Source organism: Poecilia reticulata, chromosome 3, assembly GCF_904066995.2.
Source record: "Poecilia reticulata chromosome 3, P_reticulata-male-v2, whole genome shotgun sequence".
Classification (NCBI taxonomy): Eukaryota; Metazoa; Chordata; class Actinopteri; order Cyprinodontiformes; family Poeciliidae; genus Poecilia; species Poecilia reticulata.
This window is the reverse complement of record NC_088832.1, coordinates 16,826,317-16,846,304: the sequence shown is the minus strand read 5'-3', so window position 1 is coordinate 16,846,304 and position 19,988 is coordinate 16,826,317. Positions and strand designations below refer to the sequence as shown.

At 37.3% G+C, this 19,988-nt stretch overlaps 1 protein-coding gene across 2 annotated transcripts in view; it reads right to left on the bottom strand.

The window, feature by feature from the left end:
- Positions 1-19,988, bottom strand: part of dagla (diacylglycerol lipase, alpha) — a 39,937-nt gene that overhangs the window by 9,538 nt on the left and 10,411 nt on the right. For both annotated transcript variants that reach the window (XM_008405219.3, XM_008405217.3), the window contains exons 2-14: positions 9,876-9,977; positions 9,541-9,752; positions 9,335-9,436; positions 9,095-9,233; positions 8,922-9,009; positions 7,837-7,971; positions 7,649-7,726; positions 7,379-7,503; positions 6,881-7,031; positions 2,981-3,064; positions 2,242-2,319; positions 1,943-2,023; positions 1,559-1,701 (exon numbers count right to left, since the gene is read on the bottom strand). In XM_008405219.3, coding sequence (XP_008403441.1) covers positions 1,559-1,701; positions 1,943-2,023; positions 2,242-2,319; positions 2,981-3,064; positions 6,881-7,031; positions 7,379-7,503; positions 7,649-7,726; positions 7,837-7,971; positions 8,922-9,009; positions 9,095-9,233; positions 9,335-9,436; positions 9,541-9,752; positions 9,876-9,970 — 1,511 coding nt within the window. In that variant the 5' untranslated portion in view covers positions 9,971-9,977. The remainder of the gene's footprint in view (positions 1-1,558; positions 1,702-1,942; positions 2,024-2,241; positions 2,320-2,980; positions 3,065-6,880; positions 7,032-7,378; positions 7,504-7,648; positions 7,727-7,836; positions 7,972-8,921; positions 9,010-9,094; positions 9,234-9,334; positions 9,437-9,540; positions 9,753-9,875; positions 9,978-19,988) is intronic.

Genomic DNA, 19,988 nt, shown 5'->3' with positions numbered 1-19,988 from the left:
CTTGGGCTAATCCAGAATTTGATCTGAACCACACTGAAACTGCAGCATTTCTGATGTTCAACAACATAATTTTCTTCCTTAAAAGGAAATAAAGCTCCGTGGAAAAGGTATTTGCCCCACATATGCATTTCTACTACTTTTACTTTGTTACTTTATAAATTAGCAACATTGGAATTTTTTTCTTCCAAAGGCTTTCAGTCATTTTGTTTAAATCTATTCATAGGTGCACTATAATTAGCTTTATCCTCATATGCAACAGGATCCCTGTCCTCTTGCATAACCCCAGTGGTCTTAGGTTGGTGTCACAGACTGATGGCTAGACACTTTGGATTTTTTTTTTTTTTTGGAGAACTGTCATTACACATGGGAGCTCACTGATCCATGAGCTCCCATGTATTTACTTTAATTTTAATTTTAGACCATGATGACGTAAGTATGATCTGAAATGTGTAAGATCGTAAAAAAAAGAAAAGAAAAACAGAACAAATCTTGGGGGCAAATAGCTTTTCAATCTCGGTTAGTTTCACAGTCCAACACCACATTGTTCTACGTGGCGCAAAATGAGCTTCGTCATATCTTACTTTTATTACCCCATAGCACTGGAGTGACACAATTTAAAATTTAAAGAGGCATTTGAAGTCTTTATTCTTGCTCTACTGAACGATGCTAAGTTCACTGCGCAAGACGCAGTGCAGTGCAATGAGGGTAATGTGTACCATGCATCTTTCATCGATAAAAGCATGGATAACGTTGCATATTTGTGGCATGCAAAACCTCAAAATCCATTCTCACTACAGCCAGGCTGAAAGTGAACTCATCTAACTGCATAACGTGTTCACAGTCCATTTCATTACTACAGTACTGACATGTAGCCCCGCAGAATCTTTATCTAATAAACTCTGAGGTAAAATTAAATGCTCTTCTAGGATGTTAACCTGTTTGGGTTGGTGGTCACAATTCTCTGGTGGTTCTTTCCAAAGCCGTCAACTATTTTTTGACAGGTTTAAACAGAACATAAATATAATAGAGATAATCGTTTCTACTCACATTGTTAAAATTTCTAAGTAAAAACAGGAAACAATCATGAAGCCCACAGAGGTTTTACAGATCCCAGAAGTGTTTCACATTTTACATGTGATTATTTAAACAAAACATCAAACAAATGCTTCTCATTAATTTTGAATTTATTCTTAAATATATCAAATGAAAAATATTAGTTTAGATATATGTAATATTTACATTCAAATTCTGCACAAATGTTTAAACAATTATTACAACATTTCATAGATTCGGTACATTAATCTAGACTGATTCTGAGCTCCTCTAGAGGACATTTCAGAGATTTAGAATTAAGATGCAACAAGCAACTTAAATAAAACGAGGTGTTGATTGTGCAGTAGTGACATGCGAATGGTTTCTTTAAAAGAAAAATTTTCAAAAAGCACTCCATTTCAAAACATAAACATAACGATTCCACCTCGTTCAAGCATTTAATGACTTCTTCAATTATTCCAAAAGAACTGGGCTCACTTTTAAAGAATAAAACAGGCTGAGTTACCTTAGAAGGCCACCAGGTGGAGAATAAGAGTAGCAGTGGAGTGTGGGGTACTGAGGTCTGAGCAGGAAGGAGAGAATAGCAGCAGTGCCTGCGCCAAGAGAGTGTCCGACTATCACCAGCCCATAATGCATGGTGCCCTTACTCTGTGGGAGACAGAGTCATTACGCTCACTACCGCACACCATCACCACAACAAAGAGCCGCTCTCACAACAAGCCTCTTTAGCTGTTGGCATTATGTCTTCTTAGCACAAAGATTCATTTTATGGTAATTTTACACGTTTGGTAAAGCTCTGAATAAGGTACAGCAGTCAATGTGAGCACACAATCTAAACAGAATCCCTACTGCACCAGTCATGTTTTACACTGTATATTGAGTCACGCACCAAGTCTCTTCCAAAAGCTTGTGACAAGATCATTTCCTGCTCCAATTTCTTCTTAATGTATTCTGCTGAGTAAACCATTCCCTGGAGAGAAATAGAAAAGGATTCAATAGATAGAGGGCAGTAAAAAAGATAGAGAAAAATGAAAAGGAAGTCATTCATCTCTTTTCACAATATCCAAACCAATTACTCTGCAGTTGTCATTTAATATGACCCCTCCCCTCCCCACCCCCCGACTGGAAAACAGAGAGAGGGAAAAAGCGAGTGAGTCTGAGTCGCCTTGGAGATGTTCAGTCTCTCACCTTGTGACCAAGCCAGGTCCCATGCTGCCCCTCCACAGGCAAACGCTCGGAGTCTCCTGTCAGGTCAGTCAAGGCGTCCTGATTCACACAAGACAAAAGAAATGGAAAGAAAAGGGGAGGAAAAAATAACCAAATCAATGGCAAAGGCAATATAAAGTATGCAACACAAGAAATCCCCACACATAAATGAGCAGAGGGTGCAGAAAATGTTTTAAATACACAATTTAAGTCCTTCATCGCCAGTTTGTTTGCAACACTCCTTTTTAGCAAAACAATAGTGTTTGCTCATATAGCTTGTTATTTAACTTTATGTTAATGAAACCCTTAATATTCTAGTAGGACATTGTGTTTTTACTTTGTGCTGTATATCTTAGGCCAAGTTGATCATACTTTTTCTCCCTATAAGCATTTTATCTTTGTTACACAATAAATCCATTATAAATCTCTTAGTTCCTATTCAGTTCTGATTTAAAACATCAGAGCAATCTTCCAACAAGCTTAAATAAGAGCATGTAGGACATTTCTCTCCAAGAGTGGACAGTCACGCTCTCGTTCTTTACGTGATGGGTGTGGGAGTTTGAGAGCGTTGCAGTGAAATCTGAAAATTTCACCTGTTGTTGAAGGTGTTAGAGCTTAGAGGTGCTAAGGAGGGTGGGAGCATTTAACATTATAAGAAAAATCTATATCTTAATGATGATGAATAATGGAGAGAAAAAAAAAAAAAAAAAAGGAAAATCACCTTTGGCGAAAGGGTTCCTCTGATACTGATAACGACTTTCTTCTTCGCATGATCCACCGCTACAAAGAACGGAGTCTCGTAAACCTGTTTAAAACATGCACAACACAGTAAGTGGTAAAATGCAGATTCATGTTAGGAAATTAAGGAGACATTCTCATGTCACCCCACAAGTGAAAATATCACCGAGCAGCGGCACAAGGCTCCTGGGATGTTTCTCCTTTTTTTTTTAACGTGGCCTGAGTGTGTGCAGAAAGAACTCAATGTAATCAAAATGAATTACTGCTGCCCTAACTTCTACTTCAATGTATTTTATTGGGGTTTTTTTTGTGTTAACACCAACACAAAGTAAATCCATGCTCAGTAGGAAAGATTATCAACTCGATTTGATCAACTGTCCACTGTCGCTACACACTTGGTCAGAAGGAGGAATTGCCAGTAGTCAGTGATGGTTGAGGTTAAATAGTAACCCTTTCACCAACTGGCATAACAAACTGAAATTGACCGTATTAATCTATAACTAGGATCAAACTAGTCTGTGACTGGCTTATTTATTTAGTTTTATACATTTTCATCGCCAACTCTAGCTAACTTCTTAATAAAGGCGTCCTTGAAGCGTGATGCTACCACCACTATGAAGCACATTTGACAAGGTGGGTTTTCACTTCTAGTCTCCTTGAACCACAGCACCTGCTCCACAGACTTCCCTTGTACCCTACCTGGTTTGTGACAAACTGCAGAAAGTAAATTCCATCTCCAACTCTCCAACTGAGCCCAGATTTGTGGAGTGCTTCAGTAATAGTTGTCTTGTCTTCCACCTGAGCTACAGCTTACTACAGCTCCCCAGATGCTTCATCGGAGAAACCTATTGGTTGCTTCTCTGATGAATGTTCTCCTTGCTTAAGTTTGCATTTGTTAGTTTTGATATAAAATTGTAACTTATAATTCGTAATCAGAAAGCAGCTCTAAAACTGTTGCCTGAAAGTTGTGGACAAACTGTGCCGGTCTCTGTTGCATTAATAAGTATTGATGTTTGTTTAGCCTTTTAAGAAAGTGAACTTTGAGGAGAAGAGAAATACAATTAATAACAAAAAAGGCAATATATGCAGGACTGCACAATCCACTGGCATGTGACTCATAGCTAACAGATGGGGGGGAAAAAGCAGAAAAAGGAAAAAGTTACCACCAGATACAATTTGTATGATGGGAGCGCTACAGCACATGTTTAAATGTCAAAAGAAGATCTTGTTGGAATTTCTGCTAAGTTCCATCATTCTAAATTTAATAAAAGAAACAATACAACCTAGAATCCACATGCAAAGGAGGTAAAGCAGCTCTTGAAGCTTTTCAACTGATATAGTCTTTCAGTGTTTTCTTTTTTTTAATCATTTTTAAATGTACACACTACAACCTGGTACTAGCAGAGGAAAACAACCTTACCACAAAAGACAAATCGGAGTCTCATTGACAGAAAACTGACCGTTTGCTTGGTATGTCAAAGGCTTAATTATGCTGCCGCTGCTGGCAGAATAATGGAGGTATCAGAATAAGTCGATCACAGCGAGTGCTTTCAAACTGTAGATTGAGCTCCAGCATGCATTCAAATTCAGCTCTCTGACCATCTTTGTTACTGTCATAAAGGCACATCAGTTCCTCTTCACTCTGTCCTCACACGTCTCCCATAGAAGAGAATAAAGGTACAACGCTGTGTCGAGCAGACTGTCTGAAAAGAGTTATAGTTCCAGCAGCAAGTAGGCCGGCAGCCCCGGCGCAACTCTCGTCTTAGCCATCAAGGCCTTTTCCATCCTGGCACAGTGCACTGTCTTAAGTCAGTGAATTTATAAATGGAAACACACTGCTGGTTAACCTCACTGAGAAGCACTCGGCTCTGGAAATTAGTGGCTCAAGAACAAGTTTTACTATTGGTATAAAAATAACTGCAATGCAATGAGGAAGTTATTTCAACGTCTTTTATTGACTATTCTAGAATATTAAAAGTGGCAGACGAAAAAACAAAAAATAAAGCTCAACTTTTCTTCTAATTACCGACCGCGTTTTACTATGGCAACTGGTTCACAGTTAAAACTTATTGGACATCATTTTAATTGTGTTCTAAAAATTGTCAGGGCTGTCACAAATTTACGACAAAGGTACATTCATCATCTTCTTGTGAAGTGACTCCGGTTACTGCACTCACGCAAAATTGCTGGTCCCCCAACCCCTTTTCCAAAAGGAGGTGTCAGCATTCAGGCAATTTAGGTAAATGGAGTATGGATGAAGAATAAATTATCTTGTCACATTAACAGTTTGGAACAACATTCATTTAACTCTGGGCTTCTTCAAATGCTGAGAGCCTTTGTAGTTTTGCAACCCTTGACTTGCGCAGGATGTGAACAGCTCTCACGCAGCCTCCAGCATCTCAGTGACTACGGAGTCGAGCTAATGTAATCAAGACAAGATGCAAACGAAGAACAAAACCCGCACCTCAATCCAAGGAGCGATTATGCTGACCCACTGTTTTACATAGCATTTGTTAGACAAAGACTGTGTCTTCTTTATAGTGCTGCATGCGTTTCTGTGTTTTAGCATGTGCGAAACTATTTGTGCCCCTCATTTCATTTTATTTATTTATTTTTTTTTACATTTTGTCTCATGACATCCACAAATTCCATGTTCCTACTAGTCTTACACGTCTTTAGAGATTAAATATCTGCCCTTTCGTCTTCGCACAACAGCTCAAGATTCTCGTTTGCATTCCATTACAACTTTGGCTGCAGTAGAATGATTGTGATGGTTTCTGATAATGTCTTGTAGGCAAGTGAACTCCCACTCTAGGCTCAAGTCTTTCCTAGCATCCAATTAGTCCCATTAAACCACGGTTGGAAATTGCAATCTTTAACATTAACCTACCCATTGTCACTCTTATGTGTCAGGTTTATGAATGCTTTTTTCACACAGGAAGTGGTCGACTGCACGCTGCTTTAAAAATCCATTATTGTTTATGCATTGCTCACCGGCACAGAGGGGACTATGCTGTGCTGTGCCAAGTTGCGGGCGCTGCCTTGAGCTTTGAAATTATTTTCTGTGATCTCATATGGGTGGTTCAAATTAGAAACAAAAAGTCATACATATCCACCAAGACACAGGAAAAGCAGGCAATATCTCAGTATGGAGCTAAAACACATGATTAAAGAAATATTGGGACCAATGTTTTTTTTTTCTTTTTTAAAGCTGTTATTTGGATGAATACATCTGACCACTTGTGGGTAAAAGGTGACATTAAAAGGCTATAACAATTAGATCCATCTTTATAATACAATACAAAATTGCGCATAAGTGAGCACCAACTGATGATGAGCCACTATACTTCTGTCAACATCATTTGCCCTCATTAACATATTTGCTTACTCCCTGCTCTGTCCTCTGTCCTGTTTTTGGCTGTAGTTTCATGGTGAGAGCAGCTTGTTGGATTTTCGATGTAAAAGCTGCCTCATAATTGTACCTTCAACAGATTCTGCTACGTGAGCAAAAGATCTCTGCAGCTCCTCCAGAGTTGCCTTTGGGATCTTGAATGTTTCTGGCCTTTGAGGGTATCGGAGCAATAGGAAATGAGAAGTTTTGCTTCCATTTCAGTTATATGTTATTTTGTGTTGGCTCATTACGTAAAATCGCACTAAAATACAGTGAAGTTTAGTGATTGCAACATAACCAGAGTTGCAAGGAAGGCCTCTATATTAACTTAAAAACAGGGGTGACACCACCATTTCCTTCTGCAAGGCCTTATAAATAAAACATTTGGCTGATATTGTGGAACCCCTGCGCAGCATCCATCCCTCATTCAGACAAGGAAATAAATCTTACAACACTTCTGGCTACTTATGGTCTAGTTGCTGAATTACTCACAGCATCGTGGCAGGATGTGTAGACAATGTGAACCTGCTTGAGATCCCTATCAAGGAAATGTCTCCGTATGGCAAGGACATTGCAGCCGCAGCAGTTGTCCTCCTCCACTGTGACGGACTGAGACAACCGTGAGCCAGACACCGATGTGCAGCTGGACACAAAGAGAACGGTAACAGGGGTGGGGGTGTGGGGGGGTAACAGACCGGTGTTAGATTGTTCAGCAGACTGCAGATGAAGTGGACAAAATAGAAATGCAGCAACAGCAAGTAAGATAACAGGGATATAATTAGCATCCCAGCGCAGGAAATCTGGGTACGAGCATGTGATAAATTCAACACTGCTTGGGTCAGTGAGTGGGTCTAACTGGAGTGGTATTGTCTCGGTGGATTACCACTTGGCAAGTGTTGACGCATGCGAAATTTGATCTGGGCTGAAGAGGCTCAAGAGACACAGAAACCAAATAGATATAAATGTGTGGGTGTGTGTTTGAGTACTTACGGACAGGAGCTGGCGAGGCGGCACAGCCCACAGCCAGGCTTCCTCATCAGGTACATGGGCCAACCGTATGCAGCCAGGGCAAAGAGCATATAATAACACACCTCCTTGTACATGTGCATCTCCACCTAGGAGGAGAAAACGCACAAAATTTGCATCAGAGTGGGTGCAACGGGAGAAACTGCATGTATTTCAATTACATCAAGTAGAAATGTTATCTTTGTAAATGCAGCAAGACCAGAACATGAGCAAAAATCAGGAAAATAAACTCACTGAGTTCTTGAGGTCCAGATACCTCGTACTACGTGTGACTGGTATTCCTGACAAGAATGCTATAATGTCATTGTTGGCCTGTAGACAAAAAAGAAAAGCAAAAGTAACATTTAAATTTGAATTCATTTACTTAGTTCCATTTAAAAAAATAAAAATAAAACAAAACAGGGAATCAGAAAGAGTGATACCTGGCCCAGGACATTGGATCTTTTTGACCTCTGTGTCTGGCGGAGAAGAACCAGTCCGGCAATAATATCACTGGGCACAATGTCCAGGTCTCTGAAGAATTCTGCAAAAAGGCCGGCCACTTCTGAGTATGCATCCTGGTCATGGAAGCAACAGATATCAGGATTAAGGGGACAATACAAATAAAACCTTCGAAAAAAATCAGTACTGGAGCAGCGTAATACTTTGATCACAGTAGCATCAATGAGTGCAATATTGTAATTAGAAAGGATTGTCGCAACGTTAAGTAGGCTGTAGTATTTCTGAGGCCACACTTCAAAACTCTCTATTCAAAGAATAGATTTGACTAGTTGAAGGGGCCTTTAAAGCCCACAATTTACATAGATTTTGGAGACCAAGATGCTGACGCTTAAGAAGAGTAGTAAAGATGGAGCAGAAAAAAAAGTGAGGAGAATTAAATTTGATTAGAATCAATACCATCATATTCAACAATAATGTTGCAATTTCCTGTTTTCTTTACAACGTACAGCTTGGATCAACATGTAACATCTCAAATAACTTGTGTGGTGTAGATTAGCCGTCATCGGTCAGGTGGACAATGTGAAATTAATTAATTTAACTTGGTTTGCATTGTAGTAAGCATACTTGGGAGAAAGTCTCACTCAAAGAAATGGGAAAAAAATTATTGATTAGAGAGACGGAGAGCCCACTTTGCTCAGCATCTTGCCTCAGCAGCTTAAAAAGCAAAGGAAAATGTGGCTGGGGATCACTCCCAAATGCAACTTTGTTAACCTCTAGATAAAATAGAAAGGACCCAGTGCTAGGTTTATGGTTTTTAACATCTCCCAGGGACAACCTATCTCTCATATTGCACATATATATCAGAGCCATTATAAACTATTACATGTTATTCACATTAGAGCATTTGTCGGATTTCCACACACTGAAGACATTTTGCTGTGATCAAACAATTTATTAAGTATTTCTGTCACTGGGATTTAAGTCCAACTTTTTATTCATTTAGAGAATAAAGTTTCACTTGTATTCTCTTAAATAGGAAAGAGGTTCGGGAATTGTTGCGACTCACCGATTGTGTATCCTGGGCTCTTGTGCAGCACATGAAGAACTTCAGTCTTCTGCTCCAGCTGCTGGCCTGGCCTTCTTCTAGTCTGTGTCTAACAGCGAGAAGAGCACAAAAGATTTCCGTTATAGATCCGTCATACTAAGAGAGAGAGAAGAATTTAGGGAGCCCGTTTGAACCTGAGAGTGTATGTGGTTAGGTTCCGCTGACGCCGACGGGTTGCTTTGAGTTTGACAAAAGTCCGACCCGTTGGATCGAAGGTGCACATGAGGGTAATGCAAACGCTGAGTATCACCAGCCAGTTACACGCAACGATTCCTGCAAAGAATGTCAAAAGGATATTTTAATGCCAACATAAAATGTCTGGGAGTTAATTTGTTTGCTCTAGTTTCATATATTAAATCCTTTTTTCCACATACCCAAAGCCAAGTTTTTTGCAGTGACATCAGAGCACGGCTGGTAATACTGGACAAGCCAGGCAATGCCTACTACAGCATACACTAGCTCAACTAGTAAAATGGCTAAAACGAAAGAAAAAAAAAGAGAGGATTCATGTTAAAATACATTTTCCATCCAATCATATACTGTTCAGAAACAAAACTAATTGTCAGCCATAGTCTCTTACCTAGTCTGATGTAAATCACATACTGCACAGCTTCCCTGGGCTGTGTGTACAAAATGCTGCCCCTCATACTCAACCACATGATGGCGCTCTCACATATAAGGCAGCTGACGAGGATGCCCAAGTATCCTCGGCCATGGTCCACCAGCGTGACAGAACACGACAGGTCTGAGCCGTACCGAAGGCCGAAGAGAACCACGGACAGAACCACCAACCTGGGTTGGAAAGAGAAGAGAGAACTTTGTCTTTCTGTACAGATTTACTGTTAAGTCCGAGAATCAGACACAACGTTCGGTGGAGTGGTGGGAATCCATACAACTGCTGAAACACTGACTCACCAGATGCAGTGCAGCAAAAAAAGGAAGAGGGCGGGCAACACTAGGTCATCACTGCCAACTGACCAGCGCCGCCTAAACATCACCATCCCAGGCATCACTGCCCTGTGAGGGAAAGAAAGAGAAAGGTTTGTCAGTGCCTCGAAATTCATATCAGATCAATTTTTTACTTTTTAATCTTGCATCCAAAATGATCAACATCACATTATTTTCTATCAAACATTTTCTCCCAGCCTGCATAGTCAACAAGTTAAAAGCAGTGATAAACGTGCAAAACTGTTATAAACCTTCAGCGTATGCTGTCAGAGATTAGTTAGATCAAATATAGTAAAATCTTAGAAGTCAACATTGTCAATGTGTTAGGTATCCATTTTTTATTAAAATAAATAATATTCAAAAAGCTCTACATTGAGAAGTAGAGGTGAGGGAGATGACATTTAGAAAATAATGACACGTTGAAAGGGTACAACAGGTTAGGTAAAAAATGTAAGAAAACATAAGATTTAATAAATTATACACTTGTTAGGTGGAAAAGCTGCTTTAATTTCATGCTACCTTTAAAAAAGACAGATTGCTGTTGTTTCCTGCAGGTTAAAAATACATTTAACAGTCTAGAAAAAAAAATCCAACCAGAACTATTGCCTGGCAACATCAAAGTGTTTAATCAGTTTGAAAAGGTTGTAAACTTATTATTAAGTTAGATTTTTTATAAACTCACATATGGCCCGTTTAGTTTTTTTTAGGGGGGGATTTGACATTTGGTCATTAAAAATGTATATTAGACTGACCAGCATTTAGGTTTAACTAATGAGCTTCACAGGAGTTAAAACTGAGGAAGAGGGCAAGAGTTTCAACAAGGCTGCAGTTTATAGAAGAGCCTTTAACAAGTTGTCACATAGTCGTATTTCATCTCTTGTTCATTTTACTCAAGCACTGAGGAAAAAAAAAAGCATGCTTAGTTGCCAGACAGCTAAAGGAAAGCAGTGCATGTCTGAAACATGTCTGTTTACATGTGACTTTAACAAACTGACCGTCAATAACGGGACCATTTCTGAAATAACATACTTTCTGTTTTTAAAATAATCAGATTTGAAAACCTACAACCAAGACAACTCTTGGTTAGTTTCAGAAAACAAACATAAAGGTTTCAAACATGTATTTATTATACAGCACCGGGAAAAAAAATTACAAGACCACTTAAAATGATCAGTTTCTCTCATTTTACTCTTTATAGGCATATGTTTGAGTAAAATAACATTCTTCTTTTATTCTACAAACTACTGACAATATGTCTCCAAAATTCTAAGCAAACAAAATGTAACATTTATTTGCAGAAAAAGAGAAATGGTCAAAATAGCAAATAAGATGCACAACAAGTTGATATTATTTTAGAAACAATACTAATGTTTTAACTCAGGAAGAGTTCAGAAATCAATATTTGGTAGAAAAACCATGAGGTTTTCAATGGTTCAGTGCAGTGGTCTCTTATTTTTTTTCCAGAGCTGTATTCCAGTAAGTGCAATAAATAGTTATTCCCTGTATTTCATCCATAACTGCATTTGTGGGCCAACTTCTTTTACAGCTCTCGGTAAGGTTGTGTAGAATATTACAGAAAAAGCTGACATTTGTTCTTCGATAGCTCGGGAAAGAAAAAGATTTCAAGAAGCTTTCATCCATTCTGTTGCAAACAATGAGAAAACTGGGCATCTTGTTGTCATCTAACACATTCCCAAGTCCCCTGGACCATAGTACTTTGAAGATTAACCAAATTCACAGTCCAGAAGCTTGGCAAGGGCAACGCAACACTTCTGTCCTTTGTTTATGTCTAGCTAATAAAAAATTTGAACATTTTCTTCAAATGTGGCTGCTAATGGATCCTAATATAAGCGCAGATTACATTCTAATCATTCCGGATGGGATTGACAGGAAAATAGGGCTCTTGTATTTTTTGGTGCAGTTATGTCTCTGTTTCTTGATAAAACTTCTAGAATGATGACCACATTCATTTTTCTGCCATCTTGGAGATCTAGCATGTGTTCAAAGCCTTTATTCCTGTTCTCTATTGCCAAACAAATGATTATTTACTACTGTGGAGGCATTGGAGATCACTTCAGGAGACAATACACCAGAAATTGTCATCAACACAAAAAAAGGTAAAAAGAGTTAGGCGCAGTCCATTGGTTTAGTAATCACAGCAAATACAGCCTATATCAATGTTTCAATAAACTGAAGACCTTGTGAATAGTTACAATAAAATCCCTTGTTTGTCAGAAGCAAAAAGAAATGTTACTTCTTTTGGTTCATAGGACAAAATACGTGCTAAAAACAAGGAATCATAGTTTAACTTGCAAAAGAGGAGAACTAACCGGAATGCCCTAAAAATTATAAGAGACAATAAAGTATTAACTACACATAACAGTTTTACTTGTTGGTGAGGCTTGAATTTTCTTTATATCTGAGGAACCAGAGTTTTCAAACTTTTTAAAGATATTTTTTAAATAAATAGTGACCAAACAAAAAAACTTATTGATTTCAGGTAATTTAACCAAAAAATGTTTTTACGTTTCTATACATAGATCACTGTACACAGAATTACATATTTTGAGAATTTATTTCTGTTAATAGAAAGAGGACGGTTTCCCTCTAATGAAAACTCAAAAATTTAATTAATGACAGTAATCTATGTAAATAGGAAGGGATTTTTTTATGCACCTTTGACAGAAAAATCACAAACTCAGGCAGAAAGTACAAAAAATGAAAACATAATAAAAACAAATCCTACAGATAACTTAGAAAAAAATATTATAAAATTTAGAAAGAAAGATCTTTAGAAAAAGCATGGCTGAACAAGAATGTCTGCAGATGCATTTTAAATGAGGAAAAGTAAAATAATGGAGCTTCGTTCTGCACTCGAGTCGCAACAATCTGGAAAGAGTGAGCCCCTTTAGTTTTATATCTGGCCTTCAGGCTTCAGGACCTGAAGGCTCAAGTTGGAGTCTGTTGCATTTACCATCTAGTAATAATAGAAGGGAGCTTAAACATGCAGCATCCTGAATGTTAAAAATTAATCTTAAAATGAATAGGTAACCAGTGCAAACATTAAAAATGGGAGCGATGTGGCTCCACTGTCAATTCATGTTTAGACTCTTTCTGCAGAGTTGTGCACCAACTGAAAGTGTTTGAGCTTTGTCGTTGACACATGTGAGAAGTGTCCAGAGGTGACAAGAGGAAATAAAAGAATGAAAAACCACCTTCAGTAACTGTTTTGACACCAACCTTTTTTAGAACATTTGGAAACACTTCACAATTTAAACATTTTGGACAAGCTGTTTGAGTGACCTTCAAGAGAGATTGATTTGTTAAAAACAAGTAAAACCAGTTCCTAAAAAGATATACTGAAGTGTCAACCTTCTGAAAAATTTGTTTATGCACCGTCTATGCTCGGTACACGATCAGAGCTCCTTTTGTGTGAATTACATCATCAATGTGGTATGGTATGAAGGTGATGAGCATGTCGCTCCGTTGAGGTGTTCAGACACACCTGGTAGCGACGTCTGCAAATGCCATTTTCATAGAGTGGTTATGGAATTTAGGTCAAGCCAACAAACTTGCTTGACCTGATCTCATGGTCTCTCATAGCCCAGATTGGATACAATACAAGTACAGTAGAATAAGACATGACATGGCTCCTGACACCATCATTGTCTGAGGAAATGTCATGATGGACCTCAAGCAACTTTTATACTTACTCTTCCTCCACAGTCTGAGGTCTTGATTAAAAAAAAAAAAAAAAAAAAGTATTCCACTAATTTTCTCCTCAATCTAAGTAAGAAACATCTGATGTAACTTCTGGACCAAGAGTTACTTAAAAAAAGGAAGTAAAAGTTGTAGCCTATGACCAAGATAAGTCTGTGTGTGGCGGCTCTTGAAGAATTGAGTGTTACCAAAGTATATGCCTTGTGTATATCCTCCAATTTCTTGAATGGGCAAAGCAGCACAATCCTTTCAAGGCAGCAGTTATTCCAGTTTTTCTGGAATAACTGTTCAGAATGCTTAATCAAAGATTGTTGATTAAGCATTCTGAACAACAACCTTTGCATAGAATTGCCTTTTGCAGCTTACCCTTTTCGTGGAAATTGTTATCAACCGTCTACTCCTAGATCACTGTTATGTCAGGAGTGAGTAGGCCAACATAATATCTCTGTCACAAAAATATGTTTATTAATCTCATGTAATATTCTAATACTCTGATCAAATTAATGTAGGGTTGGATCATTAGCTGTGCGAGTTACGATAATCAGAATTAACTAAATATAACCTTGAAATAAAGCACTGTGTCGTCTTAATAATATGTACCACTTTTGAACCGAGTTAAATAAGATTGTTTCTTTATATTAGTCTGATTTATTGAGGTGTACCTGTATTTTATGCTTGCTTCTAATTTAATGTATTTAAATGCCACACTGACATTGCCATACTGAATTCACGTTTTTTTTTCTTCTTTTTAATAGATACACAGGCATCTGAACAAATACATCAACACATTTGATGAGGTAATAAACTTTACTGCCAATAGCTTCAGACAACTGAGGCAATACACTATAAACCACAGCTATTAAAAAGTAGAAGCAGAAAGAACAAAATTATTTCTCTTGAAAGGGAATGACGTTTCACGTGTTCAATGAGAAAGATGTCATTTGATGCGTAACACTGAATGTAAAGAATTTTTTTCCACTAACAAGACTATAGATTTTACTCAGCCAGATTAACTGCTCTGACTACTGTGATGCATTAAACTGGAAATGAGTCACTCCATGGCCCCTCATTTGTTCTGGATATTAATGTCTACTGTAAAAAGAAATAACAGGAACTTTCTCAACATAACAGGATGTTGTAACACTTTCTTTCCTACTTTTTGGACTGAAAACAGGAAGCAGTTACTGATGGACCTGTTTTTACTGTATAATAATTTTAATCAAAACCAGAACCTGCTCGACATTTCATAATCCAGCTGAAGCTGGAAAAAAAAAAAAAGAACACCGACATTTGCCATTTCTGCTTGACAATAGAGTAAACAATAATATGAGCTATACTACTTGTTTTATTGTATGTATAAAACTGATTATTTTATTCAGATTAAGGCAATTAAGGGCTTTAATTGAACTCTACTTCATTTACCTAGGAGGTATGGTTTGTTTGGGGAGGTGAGAATGCATAATTGAACTCTGACAGCACCACAACAAAGCAAATTCTGGTCCACTTACAGATTTAGGTCTCAGTTAAGGTGAAGTGAACTCTGGCACGGTCCGAGTGCATATGTGGATGCAGACCGCTCCAAAAGCGGAAAGTGGATAGCTCAAGACATTCTGGGTAAATACAACCAAAACAAACGTGCAAGTGTAGTGCTGGCGGGAGAGTTGGCTCGTGGTGTTTTACCAAAGAGATGAAGAGAAATCCTACAACTGTGTTTACATTTTACAAAGGAATGCCTTCATGTCTTCTTCAGAGGTTTTTGTGTAGTTTCTTTCAGTGGTTCTTGGTGCAGCACCACAACAGGTGAGGGGGGAACAGGTTTTTCAAAGATTTGGTTTGAAAAACCAAATGGTGCAATGAAAGAGAACTGCACCAGCTGAAGATGTAACAAATGTAATTTTGGTCCCCAATTGGACTGAGTCTACCAGACTAACAGGTGTGAAAACAACCTAAGAGTCTAAAGAAAAAAAGCAGAAAAAAATCCCCAATCTACACCCTTCCAGTGAAAAAAACACAGCCTCTCCTAAAACTTCAATCTGGGTGAAGTAACATCAATGAGGACAGATGGAAGAACAAGGGTAGAAAGAAATGCCAAAAAAAAAAGAAAAGTTAACAGATAAACTTCTCCAAATCTCTTTTAGGCCAAAACAATCAGGTCAATTACACTGCGAGAGTCCACTTTTAAAATAAAAAGTACATAAGAAACCAGAGACACATTAATCAGCACTCTCCTGTGGGCAGATTGTTGAAACACTTTTTCTTACTCCCAGCAGAGACTTCAACAGTGAAAAAAATAAATTGACATAATTATTAATCAGAGGAGAATTCAGGATTTATGATCCATTCTTTTTCTAGTGCACATCTACACACTTTCCTCTGGGGACTATTTAACACAACATGAAGACACTCAGTTCATACAGTATTGTACGCACTTTACTTAAAAGGAATATCAGTTAGTATATTGAAATATAACAAAAATTAATATGCAGTCCGTGGGGAAAAAAAAATTCATGAATGTCAATACAGAAAAAAAAAAAAAAGTTTTTTTCCTGTTTGGCTTCTCACAGAACCGTAGAGGAGCTTCCATTTGGCCCACATCAGTGTTGTTCACTTATTGAATCTTGTTCAACAAGAGAACAACATTGTTTAAATGTTGTTCTCTCGTTGAGGTTTGTAGGTATTAGAACATGTACAGCACTTTTAGGATGAGGTTTGAACCTTGACTGGGCCACCCACTGTAGATTTGTTGCAGGAGTTTCTTTCAGATCATTCTTTCAGAATTTTCACGTATCACACCTCCTGGTCAATTTAAACTTGTAGTCGTGCCACCGCAGATCTTAATTTCTGAGACCAGTAATCTGCCCAAAACACCAGTCAGAGCAGATCATTTAATTAGGCACATTTAATCAGCAGCACCTGGTTTTTACTTTTACTCTTAGATCCTATGGAAGCAGCTAGAGTCACAGTTTCTCCATTGTATTTTTGTCATGCGATTTGAAAAAAAACAAGGTCAAATTGAAGTATTTTTAGAACCTGGAACGGATCAGGTTATGTTTGTTATAGTACGATGCACAAGGCAATAGAATCAAAAGAGGATGCACTTTTCATCCAACTAGTTCTGGTTTCCAATCATATCTGCAACTGTTTTCACAACTCGAGTATATATCATAAACCCTTCAAACTCTTCATGAGCAAAGAAGAAAAACAATAGTTACTCAATACAACAAAAGTTCTAGTAAGAGTGCTTGCAGCACAAAAGACTGAGTGTGAAAATCGGCTTTTCTCCACACGTCTATTAATAATAAAAGGTGTAGATATGCAGGGACTTGCAGTTTGTGTTAATATCTGTTACTTTCACTTACAATGGTTTTCTGTTGTCAAATCACTGAATTGTCATTGCGCAGAGTAACCCCACACCAATATTATCAAGTGGATTTCTAGCAGTGATTATTAGATTACTGCAAAATATGACTAAATATTTCTTCCACATTCAATTAGACAAAATTCTCTTAACAGGTTAATATGTTGTGGCATTCAAATATATTTTGCCCTTTTAAAACACAAAAAAATATACAACTTATGGAAGCTAGAAAAACGTTAGGGAAATAAATCTATCCCAATTTGTAATGAAATAGTTATGCTTTATTAAGCCTCTCTTGCTTTCAATCAACATAAAATTAAAACTCTGAATCATAAAAAGTTTGAAAAGCACAGGAAGCAAGCACTCAAAGACATGCTTTGATAACTGTAAATTTTGTTTAAATTTAATTAAAAGCAGCATCTACAAAATATTGTATTGGCAATATACCAGGCCTAACATTACAGTGACAAATGCCATTTACAACTCTAAAACATAATGTACTATTTTGATCATGCTAAATGTGTGCTATAATCAATACAAGCCAACTATTTCTCTGCATTTTATTGATTCAGACTCAAACAACATTGGTTCAGTATAATACTATGTATGGGACCAATTTCAGAAGGTGCAAACCATCAGAGGAAAAATAAGTAAATAAGTAAATAAGTAAATCAGTAAATCGCTGCATCACCAAGTTTCATATGAATGGCTGTCGTATTAGATTTTGATGTTGGAGATGTCGGAAGACCTCCAACCCTCAATGTCATAATTTCAACTTTCATTCAAATTGATTTAATTCCCCCAAAAAATAGGACACCAACTCCATTGTCTGATTACACCTTGAAATCAAACACAAGTCCAAATTTGAACTGGTCATCAAAAGTACAGAGTTTCCTACAAAAAATACAAAATAATCCCAAAGCATCCCAGAACACTTGCAGAAATTAAACATGTGTTTGGAGCAACAATGTGATAAAATAATGATTGTTTATTTATCAAAGTTTATTGCGTGTTCCAAATTAGATGTCAGTATTACAATATGCTATGTACTTCATACTGTAATGGTCAATGACAAAGTTGTCTTATTCCATATAGTGAAATGTGTAAACAGGATCATAACTTTTTATATATTAGTCCAAGTAGTGGCTCAGAGGCCAATAAAGCACCAGAATAATCCTTACATTGATAAATCATCAATTTGTGCAGTGATGACAACAAAATCCAGCCAATCGATGGTGCAATCAGCTTTGCGCAGTCAGTAATGAGTATAGGACTCTTTGAGTCTAATTTCACAGAAGACGACTAATGTCTCAGTGTTCCATCCTCACTAATAGCTGTTGAGTCCTCAGGGGCCTCCCCATCCATCAACCAAGAGGATGTCAGCCCATTAGTGGTGCAGTTTGGCCGCTACTGTTGACATTAGCTATGCACTTATTGTTCTCGCAAAAGTCAAATGCTTAGATATTATGATGACTTATAAGTGCACAATTTGTTTGTCTTTTCCTTGCATCGCTATTTGCTTACAGTCATTCTGCTAAAACTACAAGAAAACCAAAAGAAAATCTGAAATGCATCTGAATGCAGATTTGGGATACTTTTTACGAAAAAGGTATAAAAAAAAAGGTTAAAGGTGCACCTTATTTAAGAAAGCAATTGAAAATAATCCATACAGTAACTATTCAAAAGCCCAAGCTTAAATTCAGCGCATTGCAAAAGTATTAATATGACTTAAACTTTTCCACATTTTGGAAAAACTACAAACTTTGGTATCTTTATTGGGTTTTATATGTGGCAGAATAAGTGTTATAGAATATAGTGCAGAATTATAAAGTTGAAGGAATAGGATACATTGTTTTCAGGATTTTCTTTTCTTTTTTTTTTTTTACAAATGAAAATTTGAAAAGCATGGTAAGGGTTTGCATTCATCATACATCCATCTTTAGCAAAACCACGTTTTGCAGCAAAATAGATTCAATTCTTTGGTGCAACACCTCTATCACCTATACACATCTAAAGATTGAAACTTTAACTCATTCTTCTTTGCTAGTCTTAACAGATGAGACTGGATAGACAATGTCAGGCAATCTAAGATTTAAAAACTTGCCACAGGTTCTCAGAATGGCCTAGTTAATGTCCAAACACAAATACTTTTAACAATATATGACCTAAACCATTTCATTGTACCTGTAATTTCATACTTGGGGTTATTTATCTGTCTTTCACATCAACTCGAAACAGGTTTGCAGACGGTGCAGAAAGAAAGCCCCCAAGGAGCATGATTCAGTTAATACTATATTCCACTTTCTTTAAAATAACACATTGTTACAGTGCACAACTAACAGTTGTCCTGTCAACAGGTTATCTCTCCTGTCCTGTGGATCTGGGTAGCTCCTCCAAAGTTACTATGGGTCTCTTTCTTTCTCTATGAAAGTCCTCCTTCCCCAGTCTGTTAGTTTGTTAAGGTAAAGAAAAAAATAATAATAAAAAAAGTAGGTTTGCAACTTTTATAGTTTTTGATGGCTGAATGATACTCAGAGATATTTAAAGCTTTAGATATTGTTTCAGGACCTAAAAATGCTTAAGCCCCTCTACAACTTCATACGTGATCAGTCTGATGTGTCCCTTAGTCTTCCTGATGCCGTTTTCTCACTAATGTTCTCACAAAACAGCTGGATTTATCCTGAGATTAAATTACACAATTATACACATGCCATGTGCCAATTAAGCGACTTCTGTAGGCATTTGGTAGCAAAAGATTTTATAAAGGGGCAACAGAGAAAACGGAACTTATCACAAAATGAATGCCACACTTTTTAGATTTTTGTGCAAAAAATAAGTAAAGCTATGAGTTCTTTTCCTTTAATTTCAGCGTTATAGTTATATTTTATTTCGGTCCATATCATATCAAACAGAAACACACTGAAGTTTCTGGTCCTAATTTGACAAAATGTGGTAAAGTTCAAAGGGTAGGAATAATATTGCAAGTACTGCAAAATTACTGG